This window comes from Mycteria americana, chromosome 1, assembly GCF_035582795.1.
Source record: "Mycteria americana isolate JAX WOST 10 ecotype Jacksonville Zoo and Gardens chromosome 1, USCA_MyAme_1.0, whole genome shotgun sequence".
Classification (NCBI taxonomy): Eukaryota; Metazoa; Chordata; class Aves; order Ciconiiformes; family Ciconiidae; genus Mycteria; species Mycteria americana.
In genome coordinates this window covers 45,364,047-45,380,796 of record NC_134365.1, presented here as the reverse complement: position 1 = coordinate 45,380,796, position 16,750 = coordinate 45,364,047, and the positions used below count along the sequence as shown (strand labels likewise).

Below are 16,750 nucleotides of genomic sequence, written 5' to 3'. Positions count from 1 at the left end.
AACCAAATTTGAGTAAGAAATCAACAGTATTAAGTTCTTGTAAGTTGCACAAAAATTAATGAACAGAGAGGAAAAACTCATCTCCATCTTAGCCCCTCCATTAAGGAAAAGTGGTACAGTGACGTCAACAATTATCTGTCCTGTTTAGCCTGCTATCTAATTATCTGCCTGCACGCAATCACGTATTTCAAAAGTAGCTATAGCACTTTGCTGGCTCTTTTCCAGCCTGTAATTAAATGGCACAGGAGGGAAAATAGGGGAAAGAGGAAAAAGAAGGCAAACGAGAGATGACAGAAAACCAGAAATACAGGAAGAGAATAAGCATAAGGCACATGAGGGAAGTAAAGCTAGAGTCTTTCAAGTGATGGTTGCAGGATTCAGGATGCAAAACCACTAAAAATCAGATTCCTGTGCTTCTGGGGTTTTTTACAATAATTTCTTTTTCCAAATGTGGATTTAGCATCTTTGTCATTAAATTAACCGCAGGTTTTATGTAAGACTTCCTAAGTCAAGAAATCTGCATGCAAACTACTTTGACTTAGGTCCCAAGATCAGTATTTTTTTTCTTGTATTTCAGGAAATAAAAGGTAGCACCAAAGAAATTATATGTTAGAACACATTTTAACTGGAGAAGAACAAGTCTTCAATCTCCTTGCTTTTGGAGTTTTAGAAGTATATTTATCTTATGCCCCTCAGTGTGATCAAACTAGTTTACTAATTGCATGCATTAGCAGAAATCTCATTAAGTAGGTACAACCCACAATGCCACAGTTAAGGCTGCATTAAACTCAGCACAGAAAGCACAGATTAAATTGTTTTCTTGTGCAATAATAAAAAGTTTCCTGTTGAAATCTGCCATTCAGGGAAGTTTGCTAATTAGTTTGTATTCACAATAAAGATTTCAGATGAGCTTTAAAATTTCAGCATTTGTCATCTTTCTCTTTTGGGATGCACTGATTTTAATAAAAGATGACACAATACAATGCAGTTAAATTGAAAATTCATCTGGAGGCTATTAGAGGCCTGAAATTAGACTGTAATTAATGTAAGATATTAACACAGTTCTATTCAATTGTTAAGATGAAAGACTGTTGTCAATGCCAAGTTTACAGTCATTTGTAAATAGTGCTGCCTCTGCTCATCAACTACTTGGTATGCAGTAAGGAAGTCTAAAAATAACCAATACTAAATTGGCTAAGGTGATGTATTTCCCAAGTGAGGGTTACTACTTGGAAGCTTCATGGATCACTCTGTGCAAATCAAAGCTCCATTACTGGCTTTAACTGCTGTTTTCTAGTGTTTTAGCTCCCTGCCTGCCGACATTACCTTCCCTGCATCTCTGCTCCCATATTGCTTTTATAGACCCATTTACCACCTCTCCTGTGGCTCCATGTAGTCCTGCACAATAAGATTACATAGAAATATAACTAGTTTGAAGGAAAATCAGGAAAGTTCAAAGGTTTGCTGGCGAAGGAATGCCAGTGATAGTGAGCTGTAAAAAAAAAAACCAACCAAACAAACAAAAAAAACACAATATGAAGAAGTAGAAATGAGATAAAGCAAGGCCCGATAGTACCAGACCTAAAATTTTATTCTGTTGTAAAGCCATCTCCTACAAATTCTTCTATAGTCTCTAATAGCATACACGGCAAAGTTTAGAAAAAGCAATAAATACATTTTATTGGGCCAACTAATAAAGCTGCAAAAAGCCCCAACTGAAAACCTTTGGGGCACAAAACATCAGGAGTGTCATGAAAAGGTTTACAGAGAGATCCAGTACTCAGGCCCTCACTATTCAACACACAAAGCTCTTTTCTCCTTGTGCCGCAGCCACACGTCTGATCACAAGCCTATGCTCAAACTTTTGCTCAAACTGCGCTTTTGTTGTGCCTCCCTCCTCCTTAAAATGTGACATGCATTTTAAAGAAATCCACTGCTTATGCAGTCATCATATAGTTCTGCTGCACCTGCTGGTACTGCTCTGGCTTTGCAGTTAGATGATCCATGTCAGATTGCCATGTGCATTTAATTCTGCCAGATATTATACAGTGCTCTAAAGAAAGAGACCTGAATCAACCATACAAGTAGTTAAAAATAAGAAGCAAGATACTGCCTTCTAATCTACAATACATATTCCAAAATTAAACAGAGCTTCAAGCGAAGACAAGACAGGACTGCAACTATTATAAGGCAATTGTGCATCTTATGTACCAGCAGCTGAGCTTGCTGCCTAATCACTCAAAAGGCTGGATCATCTTATGATGAGAAGTAGGGGTAGCCATTCATAGCCATACCTGTGCACAGGAACTATGTCTTATTCAGAATAAACTATTGTAAATATTAGCTCATTTTTTCAAGGAAGCCTCATTAAAATCTCCAAATGTGTCAACCATAAATAAGTGAGGGATACAGTATTTCTGGAATGGAAGGTAGTAACAGACAGTTTTGAATAACTTGGGTGTCTCGTACATTTTGTATTTCAAAGAATTGTTGTTCACTTGCAAATCATAATACTGCTTTAGTGAAGCATTTTCAAAAATCACATGTCTGAAAAACTCCACTACTTGCATTTTATTTTGCAGGGTTTGGACTTAAAATCTAAAAAGCCCTCTGGAATTGCTATATAATTATTGTGATTCAAAAAAAATGAGAAAATTTGGGTGTTGAAGGCATAGCAACTGCTCTATCAAACAGACATATAAGCATATCGTTCTTAAGTATCCTTCTCAGTTTTCCTAGTTTACTAAGATAAAGTGCTTAAACAGATGTCATGTTAATTCCTCAAAATATAGTTAATGTCCTTCAAAAGTATCTAATGTTTCGATATTGCAAACTATATATTCCCAGATTCAGGTGAAAAGAAAGATGACAAGAAATGCCTGTTCTCACGCTCTGTATCACTTCATCACAATTCACCACAGAACGTCTGTAACTGCCAATACCTGACAAGAGTAAAAATTATCAGCTGCAGGACTTTGCAGCATTCCCAGACCTATTTAAAATTCAAGATAAATTAAGGTAAGCTGGTAAAGTATATGTACCTTTTCATAGTCACTAGAAAGTGCTTGTTATTTCTTTCACTTAGATCTTCCAATAAAATGTGAAGTTTGACCTTTCTTCCACAAGAACATCTCACAGCCAGCTTTCCATTCCACATCTTTAACTCCTTCTAATGAATATTACCAACATTACGTCCTGTACTGCAGCATCTAAACCAATTCACATAAAAGCCTAATAGAAAGGTTCGAGTTTTTTGAGACTTCTTCAATTAACTTCTGAGTTCAGCAGAATACCATCTATCACAGCTACTTATATACATATCAATATCTCTAAGATAATCTCAGTAGTGTGCAATTCACTTATCAAGAAAGCTTTACAGTATTGCAAAATTGGGGCACGTTTTGAAATTTAGATTAAGGATGTCCCTCTCCTCTTCACTTACGCTTTCATTACAACATCAGATGGACCAAAAATCATCCAAAATATTTAGATGTGCCTTTTAAAGAAAAAAGAAAAAGGCAATGCAAATTAGGATTTAAGCCATGGCCTGCAGCTAGTAATTCTATAGCTAACCCTGCAAAAGACTTGCTGTGTGACCTTGGGTAAATCACTTACACTTTCTCTGTTTTCTTTTTAATGCATGAAGCAAGGATTATGGTTACTGTGCTGTCTCCCTTTGCTCCTCAGAGAAAGTCCATTGGGATTAATTAGTTAATATTTGCAAAATACTCTAAAAGTAAGCATGCTAGATGATTCATATTGTAGCAACTTCCATTTTAAAAGTCTAACATTTTTTCTTCTACATTGTTTCTCCCTAATCAAAAGCTTCTATGAGTTAAAATCAGTTTTTACAGCTCGTTGAAATAGTGAGGGAGAGGGAAGAAAGACAGGGAAAACTGTGGAGCTGTCGTTAGTCTTTCCCCAGCTCTTGTTCACAATTCCAACAAACCATTCCAGCTGTTTTATTAACTTCCGCTTTGTTAAAACATCAAGAGGGAGGAGGGGGAATGCATTCAGCTTTCTGTTTACAAATATTCATAAAATTCAAGCCTTGAAAAGCACTTCTGTACACAAAAATCTAAGTAAAAGTTCCAGAAATCCTGTGGACTTTACCCTGCATAATGTTTTGGTCTATAAGCCTAACCAACATGATTCAGTGATAGCTGGCTACCACGGATTGTCTGAATGATCCAGGTGACTGATCAAGATGACAAAGACCTTTGTCTTGTTCACTGGTAGAAAACAAGAACAGAAACTTCCAGCACATTATTAGCTGGTTTGAAACTAATGCATACACAAGCTACTAATACGCACATATAAGCTACTAAGTAGGTTATTAAAGTACTATTTGCATTTTCACTTACAAAGACTTATGTAACACTTCATAAACAAGTTCAACTTGTGCTGAACGTGGGAGTCTTAAAGCATTCACCTCTATTAATTATGTTCTCTGCAGAGTCACTTACTTAAGACAACTGAAGCTGCCTTGATTCATGTACAAATTAGATGAAGTAGCTATACAGCTGAAAAACGTACTACCTAGTACGTGTAAACATCACGTAAACCAATAAAGTCATTTAGGGTTGGCAGCATTTTCCTCATGCACTTGAGTAAAATGATGGGTGAAAAGCCAATTTTAAGGTGATGCTTTGTAGACAAAGATTGACAAATGGGAGAAGGAAGTATGCTGTGAACAGACAGCAGTGCGTTAAACTCATGCTTTTTTAAGAGGCAAAAATTTGTATCTCAATGTCTGCTATAAAAGTATCACCCTCAGCACAGATGTAGTACTTTGTTTACATTTCAATGTTAGATATTATAAACAAATTAAGACCATGTGCCACGCAAAGAGAATCATAGAATCGTTTGGGTCGGAAAAGACTTTTAAAATCATCAAGTCCAACCGTTAAGCTAGCACTGCCAAGTCCACCACTAAACCATGTCCCTAAGCACCACATCTACACATCTTTTAAATACTTCCAGGGATGGTGACTCAACCACTTCCCTGGGCGGCCTGTTCCAATGCTGGACAACCCTTTCGGTGAAGAAATTTTTCCTCATATCCAATCTAAACCTCCCCTGGCGCAACTTGAGGCCATTTCCTCTCATCCTATCACTTGTTACCTGGGAGAAGAGACCGACCCCCACCTCTCTACAACCTCCTTTCAGGTAGTTGTAGAGAGCGATAAGGTCTCCCCTCAGCCTTCTTGTCTCCAGGCTAAACAATCCCAGCTCCCTCAGCCGCTCCTCATCAGACTTATGCTCCAGACCCTTCACCAGCTTCGTTGCCCTTCTCTGGACACGCTCCAGCACCTCAATGTCTCTCTTGGAGTGAGGGGCCCAAAACTGAACACAGTATTCGAGGTGTGGCCTCACCAGTGCCGAGTACAGGGGCACAATCACTTCCCTAGTCCTGTTGGCCACACTATTTCTGATACAAGCCAGGATGCCATTGGCTTTCTTGGCCACGTGGGCACACTGCTGGCTCATGTTCAGCTGGCTGTCAACCAACACCCCCAGGTCCTTTTCTGCCGAGCAGCTTTCCAGCCACTCTTCCCCAAGTCTGTAGCGTTGCATTGGGGTTGTTGTGATCCAAGTGCAGGACCCAGCACTTGGCCTTGTTGAATCTCATACAATTGGCCTCAGCCCATCCAGCCAGCCTGTCCAGGTCCCTCTGTAGAACCCTCCTACCCTCCTGCCCAACTTGGTGTCATCTGCAAACTTACTGAGGGTGCACTTGATCCCCTCGTCCAGAGCATTGATAAAGATATTAAGCAGAACTGGCCCCGATACTGAGCCCTGGGGAACACCACTTGTGACCTGCCACCAACTGGATGTAACTCCATTCACCACAACTCTTTCAGCCTGGTCATCCAGCCAGTTCTTTACCCAGCGAAGCGTACGCCTGCCCAAGCCATGTGCAGCCAGTTTCTCCAGGAGAACGCTGTGGGAAATGGTGTCAAATGCTTTACTAAAGTCTAGGTAGACAACATCCACAGCCTTTCCCTCATCCACTAAGCAGGTCACCTTGTCATAGAAGGAGATCAGGTTAGTCAAGCAGAAATGTTATCCTTTCTGGAAAAAAATGTTTTTGACACTGATTTATATGAATAACTAATGCAACGGTGTTTGTTGTTCCAAATACGTATTACCTTTGCATGATCAATGCGAACAGAAAGCTCTTTAGATGCAAATCCACCAAAAATCAGGCTATGGATGGCTCCTATTCTTGCACAAGCCAGCATAGAGTACACTGTCTGTGGAATCATGGGCATGTAGATGACCACACGATCTCCTTTCTTCACACCATGTCTGACCATGACGTCAGCTAACTTGGAGACCTGTACTGACAAAACATTCACAACATATTAAAAGTTTTTCCAGATCTGCTGTTGCCCCATAAAAAACAACTTTGACACAATCAACAGACTCAGGACATTAAGGAGACAAGACAGAATGATACAGAAAGTAGATGAACAACGCAATCCAGGTTCAATAAATTTAGGACAATTTCCTTTTTGCAAAAAACACTGTAATACATCTCTTTTTTTTTTTAATGAGAATGGACTGAAGCTAATTATTTTACACATTAGAGCAAAAAATCAACATTTTGCAAAATTTTAAATGACGCTCTAACCATTCTTTCTTTTTTCCAGATAACTGCTTATATTTCTCAATTTTAGCTATTAATAATGGATGTAAACAGGGCATTTCATAATGCAAATTCTGTCCTAACCAGCTAAGTCTGAAACACAAATCAATATGTAGTGATATTTTCTCTACTACGGTGTTGTAAACTTCTCAGAACCCGAGACAAGAAATCTTATCCCCTGAAACAAATGTAATACAAATTGTAATACAATTCAAAGAAATACATTTAGACTTAAGAAATCATTTTTCCTCTCACTTTCAGATTTTCATTTTTGGTATGCGGAAGTCTGAAGACCGACTGTGCATGACAGCAAAGGAATGGAACTCAAGAAATGGGATAGATCAGCAGCACTGTCAGCCATCTGCATCACCATGAGAAAATATTTATTACCTCAACAGTGTATAGTATTCTGTCACAAAACTAGTATCGAATATTTCGTTAGTAGACCGGGACGGACAATGTTTAGGCACGCTTGCGCTACACTACATGCACTTACCACATAGTAAGTTCTGTTAGAGTGAGCATGGGAGCCTGTGACAAGCACCATGCACTTGTCCCAACCTTCTTGTTGCAGCATGGAAATGTGGCGTCTTCTGAAGGAAATGCATATTACTAATTCCCCAAGAGAAACTGAATGAACTCAGCTGTCAGAGGTTTCTCGAACTCCAGAGGCTGACAGCTGTGTAACACTCAGTATCTAAACCTGCTCACTGCCTTTAAATTTTTCAATTAGCCATCAGTGTGTAGAGGTGTATAAGTAATAGAGGTAAAACTGCATGTAACTGTGCACAAAACATAGGCTAATAGGTTAATAGGAAAAACTGTAGACTAAGACACAAAGTAGACTAATAAGCTAATAGGAAACAGGATGGAAGTAGAACCATCCCAGGAAGTCGTAAACTGGAATACTCCATAAGCATGGTTACATGCCAGTCACATGTAACAAGAATAGTTTTGCTTGCAATAGTTTTACAATAGTGATAAGACTAAAAAGTTAAATTCTCTAGGAAGTTCTTGGGATATCTGAAGGCATATAAATCTAAGTTCAGAACAAAGGAGTTGTTCTTCCTTACAGGGGAACTCTTCTTACCTACAGTAGTAAAACTCTTCTTTAAGAGGTTGCCATTCACTAGAAAATACTAAAATGAACGTAAGAAGTTTAAATATTCTAATTTCTTTCACTAACATGAATCTACTCCTGTATGAATTCCTCACATCTTACCTGTACTGCATTATTCCTTATTTATTCATTATACTACATAGATAAGGTTTCAAGTATAATTTAGTCTCATGAAAGACTCTTTTCTTCAGGTACTATCAGACTGGAGAAAAAAGAAAGGGGAGACAAACTCCTGAGAGCAGCAGGGGGATGTTGCCTGTAGAACAGAAAATACCCAAGCTTCCGAAGCAGTAAGAGATGTTTTCAGTGACCCAGCAAATAATGCAAGCAACAGGAGCAGCCTAGGCCAACAATACACATTGTGCAAGCAGGACAGGAGGGAAGGACCCCCTTTTTCAAGGATGAGCTACTCAGGAGGGTAGATTTTCTTTGAAATGTTTTACTTTCTTTTCTATTATTCATCAAATTTGAGTTTTCTCTATTTAAACAGTTACCCTATTCCAATTCAATATTTCAAATTCTAGTGCCACTGTTACTTTCCGAGATTTGTAGGCATTAGGCTCTTTCTTTTATGGTCATATTCAGGAAAACTTGGGGCAATTAAATCCAATCCTAGAAGCCTATCTGATACATGTACTGAAGAGGATAATATAGCATTACTTGCTGCTTCTCTCTTCAGTGGGAACACATGTTCAGGCTTTCAGCAACCTGAGACAGTAACATCCAGAAGCTCCAGGTGCATCTGACCTGTGTTTGCATTAAATACACGGCTCTCCACTATGCATATTTCTACACTTCTGCCTGAGGATTTAAGAAAATGGAAACATAGAAGCCCCAAGCATGCATGCTTGCATCAGAAGATAACGGCATAACTTCCATTTTTTATAAACATTGCATAAATCCCTGCTGTTATTTTCAGCTGCAAGAGAGAATATGTTTATAAGGCAAAGTCATTACCATACCAAGCTGAAAACTCACACAAACTAAGGTATGTATACAATTTATTTGTAACAGACCTCTTATATTAAATGTTACTGATTATCAAAAGAAAAGATCTTTAATTCTAGACCTATTAATACCTATCAATACTCTAGGAAACTGACATACACTATCAAAACCCAACAAAAATCAACAGGGCCTGGACATGTACACAACTAGAATTTATTGCCATACCACCAACATTTACAGTCATTTCTAGATAGGATTGGTGAAAGTAATTGTAAGTAAGGATAAAAACTCTACTTCTAAAGGTAAATTCCTTTTCTATACTTCCTACTGTGAAAACATTAAAATCTGCAAACTCGTAACACAGAGCTAATATCACCTTATCAAACAATTGAGAAAACTAATCCTTTTCTTTGCTGCTTGTGAGACTCTCAAGCAGAGTGTCAACAAAAAGGCCAGAGGCAACGAAAACAATATTTAATGAGTAATTTTATATTCAGTGTGAGTGTGGATAGTAGGCAATAAGTAGTTAAACACAATGGATGAATATTATTATTCATTATAGTTATTTTATAATTATTAATGATGACAAAAAAGGCAAGGTTTGCTTGCTAAAGGAAAAAGGCATCATTTAAAGATCATAATTAGTAATTTTGCAATAGAAGACTCTCAGTGCCTGTATACAAGCTATATAACTTTGGTACCTGGCTGTAGGAGGGAGAAAGTGAAGAGATCTGCATGCACTTAAGTCATTTTTATTGAAACCTATCATAGGTAAATTGTACTTTACCCATCTAAAGAATGTAAAAAAAAAGCAGAATATATGTAGCATGCTGTAGACAGGAACCACGTGTCTTCCATGCAAACCCAGTAATCCCTTGCCTACACCTCCCCACCCCAGAGAGTTTAATGTCACCAAAGACAATAACCCAATACAATACATGGGTATCTATGATTTTCCTTATGCCCTTTCCCTCATCCTTCTGAAAGCCAGGGATCATTTGGACTACGTAACATATAATAAAACACTGTCCCTATCTGCACCTATTTGGAAGACTAGGGAACATCATAAAGCAGGTTTACATTGCCCTTAAGATTGATGTGGAAACCCTGAAACATCTAAGCAATCACTCTTTCTAAAAAGGGGACGGGGGGGGAGAGCAAGTAGTGACATTTCATTAAACCGTTAAAAGCCATGAAACCTTCCACTTTGTTACAGTCTGTTGTCATTTATGGTTTACATTAAGACAGCATACTTTATCACTCAAGATTTTACAGTTGCTATTTTCCTACCAGCATGCTATTTCTTTGCTTTTCTTCAAGTTTAAGATTGCTCTATCATTTTAATATATTTGACACTTCAGTAATAAAATCACTTGAGACCAAGTGATATAATAAGAAACTCAAGTAGGCTTTCAGCTTTGAAGATCTGGGCTTAAATTACATTTCTATCAAACGCAAGCCCCCAGTGAGCATGGCTTTATTTTTACCCAGCCACCAAACAAATACTACATCTGTATTAGCAGTTCAGGTTTAGAGAAGTACTACAGTTCTAAAGTAAGTCACCTGGCCATCCCCAGTAGTTACAAAAAGCAGGCTTTGGTCCATGCCAAAAGAATTCTTCTTAGAAGATACTAAAACAGAAATTCTGCTCCAAATGCTCAAAAGAGGAATTTCAAACCTTCCTTGGTTGAACAATGGCTGGCTCTCACCAGTGTTGAGTCCTTCAATGCAAGCTAAATGCAAAAGGATTCTTCAAATACCGAGAGCTCCTGAAACATCCTGAAGTGCATCTCATGGTGTAAAAAGAGCCACGTCACATACACATTCCTCTAAACCAAAGGCAGCAAGTCGCCTTACGCTCTTCAGCTTCTCCACTGTGTCGTTTTTCCGAGACTACTAAAGAAAGTACTCCTTGCTGCTTTCTCCCATCCCTTGATCAGCCTCTTCACTGTTCTATTACTCTTAATTATTGTTTCCTCCTTTTCCTACTGCTGCAAAAGCTTCTCCAGCATAGGCACCACCCTGTTGCTAATGTCCAGCCTGCTGCCAAGTGGGAGAGAACTGACAAGTGGTGCTGCATTCATTTCAAGCAGAGGAAAACCATCTTCTTGAAGAGGTGGGACAACCATGCTTCAGAGGTGGCACAGTGCATGTGCCCCTACCACAGAGATCTTGAACAGATCGTCAGGGGAGGGGAGAGCACTCTGCCAAGCCCACTGCTCATCCACAGACATCCAAGGACATCCACGCCCTTGGTCCCAGGATGAGCAGTCCTGGGACGCAATCTAGGGAAAAGCATAGCAATGGTGCTGCACACATCTACATGCCTGCAACCTCCAGAGGACACTCACAAAACAACACACAGGAACATCCCCTTGGCCCACTCTCTGCCACGGCAGGCAATGGGAATTGCAAAACTGGTGGTCCAGATGCTTGCCTGAGTAAGTGTGTGTACTCCTTTCCTGTACCTGTATTGAGAGTGGGACTGTGTTTAGGAGGTTTCTGGTAGAATTAGGGCACTGGTCGCAGAGCTGTGGAAAGGTTGTGTAGGTCTCTGGATCAACTATGAGAGCTGCTACACCTTGAGAGATGATTCCCCAGGGGCTGTGACCTGTGAGGGAAGTTCTGTGGAGCAACAAGCTCCATCAGAGTCTACTTGCCCCATCCCAGCTCGACCTGTGAGCCAGGCACAGTCCTGGCAACTGCATAAGCTGTGGACATGGCATGCCTTGATAACACAGCCCTCCTGGGCTCCTGCACAAAAACCCAGCAGCACTGTCTCAAATGCAGTGTATAAAGGACCTACTCAGTGGTAGCAGTGGTGCTAGTACACTTTTCCACAAATTACAAGAAAAAATATAAATCAGGATGATTTCTATTTCTTTCTCACACAGCCAGAAAGCTGCTGGGATCGTGGTTAGTCGCAGAAGTTTCTCCTTCCTTCTTTCAGATGCCAAGAAGTTGTCTGAATTAAGAGGAAGCTGGGGATTTTTGGGAAGGGCCATTTTCCTTCCTGGTTTGGGAGATCGGCTGCGAACTATGTGTCTCCAAGGAGGGACTGGGATGAGATGAGGATTCTGTAATACTTATCAGCTTGGCATGGATTTAATGTTTTATCAGAAGCGACGCCATGGCATTCACTCTGCAGAAGAGATGGGTTCCAGACAACCATTTGCCTCAGAAGGAATTTCTGGTACTTGTGAAGGATAGCCCCTAGTGTTCTGCACAACTCCTACAGCACCTATGTTCCCCTAAAAGGCCATTATTTGGACAACATCCACTCGGAGTGGGGAGAGAAATCAAGCAGCAGTGACACAGATGAAGGGTGAGCATGGCACTTCCTAAAGGAATCCACAAGTCAAGGAAGCAAAGATTTGTGGGATAGCTATGTTCAGATGGCTTTGAAGTGAGCTACGGGACATTTGATTCAAAGGATGAAACTAAACCTAGTCCAAAGTAAAACTTACAAACCACATATAGTGGAAATGTCAGGAGCCTCAGCAGTTAATTCAGCATGGCTTTGCTTCACTCATCTGCCCAAGCTGCACAAAATTATACATTACTGTAGGCATCGCTGACATTGACATGCTGCAGTATAACTACCTTCAGTCAGGGGACATCAAGTTCCAGCTGCTTCTTCAGACTTTTACAGTGTCATTTGGAAGTCTTTTGTGTGGAATGTGAAAAACCCAAGACACCACTCTTTGTAAATTCCTGATTAGTCTCATCCTTTAAAGAATACTAACATTAATTCTTTTGAAGAGCTACCCCAGTGACATCGCAGTTAAATCTTTCTAGGACATGCACTGAAAAATGCCATTTGAGATTTAAATAAGGTAAGGAAAACCAGCATTAAAGAAGTCTAATACATAGTTTTATCGAGATAATGTTGCTTTACCAGACAATGAGGATAAGAAGTTGGGTTGTCAGTCTCAGTAGGATTTTCTGTCTGTATTCTAGTTTTGATTTTAAAGCAACTCTGAGAAAAAATATCTTGAAATGGAAGTCACTATTTCTAGCTAAGAAGGAACTGGTCATTTTTCAAGGCAGAAGGCAAAGAAAGAAGATGGAGCAAAGCATGAAGAATGAGAAAGACAACTAGAAACAAAACAATCTAGATATGAGCAGATATGACAGACACACACATAAATCCAAACTGACAATGGCTAATACAGCTATTTTGGAAGAAAATGCTTTTAGGGTGTGTAATTATGGAAAAAACCTTCCTACAGAAGAAATTACATCCTGGCCCATTGTTGATAACCTGAAGCCCTTCTTTCTCATCCATATTTTTGTAACATTCAATGCTGTCAGAGCCTTGCAGGGGTGTTGGTTTTATTAATCCCATCACGTTACTGCACTCAGAAATTATTTATTACAGCACTGAATTCAACATGTTAACTGTGCATTGTTACTGAAAAGAATCACAGACAGAAATCATACTGCTTTTGTGTACATGATCTGTCAAGCATCAACAACTGCAAATAATATGACTCTCAAATTCTTGAGATTTCTTTTTAGCAAGTGAGGCATTCTAGAGAATACACTCAATAATGTAAACAAAAGGGGTTTTTCACCTACCCAACAGCCTTTGCCTTAACTTGAAAATGGTAGTATTTTTCAACACAATCAGAAAATTTGTTTTTAAATGAACAGAAGCCATTGCTCCTTATTTCTTCCAGGTATCTTTATATTTCCCTAATACAACAGAAATTCAGTAGTATTTCTAACAGAATTTGTGTCTCCCTTATCTTTCCCTGCCATCTCACTACTGGAACTAGAGAATCTCCCAAGGCATACTAAAAACTTTCACCTACATTCCCATTTCACTGGCTTCAGTCCAACATTGTAATCCTCATTTAAAGGCGTATAACAGGCATCAGTAAAGAAAAAAGTCCAATCAGTACATTTTGGAAGACTATTATGTCTTAAATTTGCCAAATTCCTCCTCTCTGCATTTGGAAGATTTCATCTGCGTCATGGTTTAACCCCAGTCGGCAACTAAGCCCCACACAGCCTCGCTCACTCCCCCCCGGTGGGATGGGGGAGAGAATCAGAAGAGCAAAAGTAAGAAAACTCATGGCTTGATATAAGAACAGTTTAATAATTGGGAAAAAATAAAATAATAATAATAATGATAATAATAATAATAATAATAATAATAATAATAATTAATAGTAATAATTTGTAATTAAAAGGAAAACAACAAAAGAGAGAGAGAGGAACAAAACCCAGGAAAAAAAAAACCAAGTGATACAACTGCTCACCACCTGCCAACCAACACCCAGCCAGTCCCCAAGCAGCGATCGCTCCTCCCCGGCCAACTCCCCCCAGTTTATATACTTAGCATAACGACATATGGTATGGAATAGCCCTTTGGCCAGTTTGGATCAACTATCCTGGCTGTGTCCCCTCCCAGCTTCTTGTGCACCTGGAAGAGCATGGGAAGCTGAAAAGTCCTTGAGCAGTGCAAACATTACTTAGCAACAACTAAAACATCCGTGTGTTATCAACATTATTCTCATATTAAATCCAAAACACCGCTCTGAATTAGCTACTAGGAAGAAAATTAACTCTATCCCAGCCAAAACCAGGACAATCTGTAACAACATACAATTAATGCACTTAAAATGTAACTGTATGTACTACGTACAACTTCTCTTTAACTAACCGTAATTCTCAAGACTTTCCAAGTGTGAAGACAGTATAGTTGTACAGAAGATCAACATAAACTGATCTTGCCATTATTTACATCAATAAAGAATTGCTGAAATTGTCCTGCACTCCTTCTATTCCAGGTTTGCCAAAAAAAAAAAAAGTTTCCCACAGGTTGGGCACTAAACATCCACAAGCTTCCAACGTTTCTCTCAATTATTTATAGTTTAGTGGTACTTAACTTCAAAATTGCAGTATCACTGTAGCTCTTAGATCTGAACAGCAGTGCAACAATTAAAAAGGATAGGGATAATATGAAAAACAACAGGCTTCCTGAGTACATAGCTCAAGCTATCCCACCCTCCCTAAGGAGTCTTAGTATCTCCAACCAAGCACCTATGTCATTTTTTTTATCCTTACCATGAGCTTGGTCCTGGACAAACGATCCAACCTGCTACAAAACTCTGCATCTTCCCATCCTGTGACCCACAGTTATCCTACATAAATTCTGGGGAATCCATCTATAAACTCCATTTTTTATTATCAAAAGACAGAAAGAATTCCACCACTTCAAGTGCTGAACTCTCGTAGAGAATTTTGAACAGGCAGCCTCTCTGAAAAGACATCCTCATTACACTATCGGCTTACTGGCCAGACTACTAAACATTCATTGGACGTGGACAGTCCAAACGACAGTCTGCACACAGATACACACTGTCAGGCTATTTTAAATTGGGAAAGGAACTCAGGAAAGAAGGCAAGAGGCTTCTTTCCCCACCAGGAGGTTCATCAACTTTAGTCATATGTATGATCTGCACTCATACTGATCTATAACGAAACATGAAGGGCACTAAAAGTCTATTTCAAAGTGACAGGATATCGTACTTTTAGCTTACACTGAGCAGACTGAGAACACAGTGACAAGCGGTGACTGAGGGCTGCGAGCCAAACGTCGTCACCCATGCTCCATAGTGGTTTGGTAGGCCTTTTCTCAAAGTCTCTCCTAGACCCTACAAGATCTATGACACAAAATACACCAGCCCATGTCTTTCCCATTTTCAGCAAATCTCTTTGTGAATACCTTTGTTATCAGGTGTCCAATAGTTACCAGGTAAACCAAGTTAAATTTATTCCACAGAATGGACTAGACAGCTTCAACAGACAAGATAATAATCTCAAATCCTGCCTTTCACTTATATTCCCTTTTGATTAACGAGAAGAGCAAACTGTAGAAAATTCAAAAACAGTATTTAGATAGGACTCGGCTACCAGCAAGATTATAATTTACTTCTGAATGAGTTCTGCTACATACCTCCAGAAAACTTAAACCAGTTCTTCCATTCGGTTTGGTAATGCTGCTGTAAGAGGAAATGTGGAGGAAAGGATGTGTATGTCAACTAGCAAAACTTTCTCATTCTGCACAAATCTGCCATATCCTAAAACATTTAATAAGCTTATAGAGAATGCAGATACACAAACTTAGGAGACTTAATACCAACACCAAGCTTAAAAAGCAAAACAAAGGCTACTTTTCAAGTGCTTTTCAGAGGAAATTTCTACAGAGAGAGCCCACTTAAGTTAATAATTTACAATAAAATGTTGTATTACTTGATTAAAATAAAACAGTGATGTATTTTTATATGTATAGGTATGTATAAATTGATTTCATATATACATACATATTTTGTGTATACATTATATTTATAGATGGCACATGACACATAAAATAGTATCTATAAAATTATAATTTTTATATATAACATATTCTATATATAAAATATATATCTATAAAAGAATAAATAAAATTAGATAAGGACCTGGACCCTTTTAAAGTCTCCTGATTTCTTAAAACACTGAAGCTAGTTGTTCTCCAGCATACTGTATGGTAACTTCTAAGTTCTTTTTTGGACTTGGCAAATCAACACGAAATTGTTGAGGAGTAAATGTTTTCTATATTTTCCTTAAAAGGTAGAGTGCAATACAGGTTTATCATTTTTTGTAGCTGTATGACTTCTCTTTTCCTGCAACAGTGGAATAAAACCCTCACAAACTGAATTACGGTATTGTGAACCTTATTTCACATTTTAAACCGTAGGTTCACATTACTCCAGACACTACGTGCATATGTGAAGTAAAGTGAGTGTGTTCCATTCACTGTAATCCATCTTGCACACTGAAATACATTAAAGAAGAATATGAGTCTGACTCCAACATTTCTTTGCGCTCAGTGTTAAGTGCAACCGCTACATATAACTGGAAGAAACAAGCCAGCTAAACAGAGGAGCAGCGTGAGGGCAAGCCACGGCTGACGGCTGTGAGAGCGGAGAACCTTGAACAGGGCAGACTGCAAACACCCGTGGTGGCAACAACCCGCA

At 39.0% G+C, this 16,750-nt stretch overlaps 1 protein-coding gene across 1 annotated transcript in view; it reads right to left on the bottom strand.

Moving 5' to 3' along the window:
* ACSS3 (acyl-CoA synthetase short chain family member 3) overlaps positions 1–16,750 on the bottom strand; it is a 92,493-nt gene that overhangs the window by 67,080 nt on the left and 8,663 nt on the right. The window contains exon 3 of the mRNA XM_075496307.1: positions 6,153–6,341. Within this exon, the coding sequence (XP_075352422.1) occupies positions 6,153–6,341 (189 nt within the window). The remainder of the gene's footprint in view (positions 1–6,152; positions 6,342–16,750) is intronic.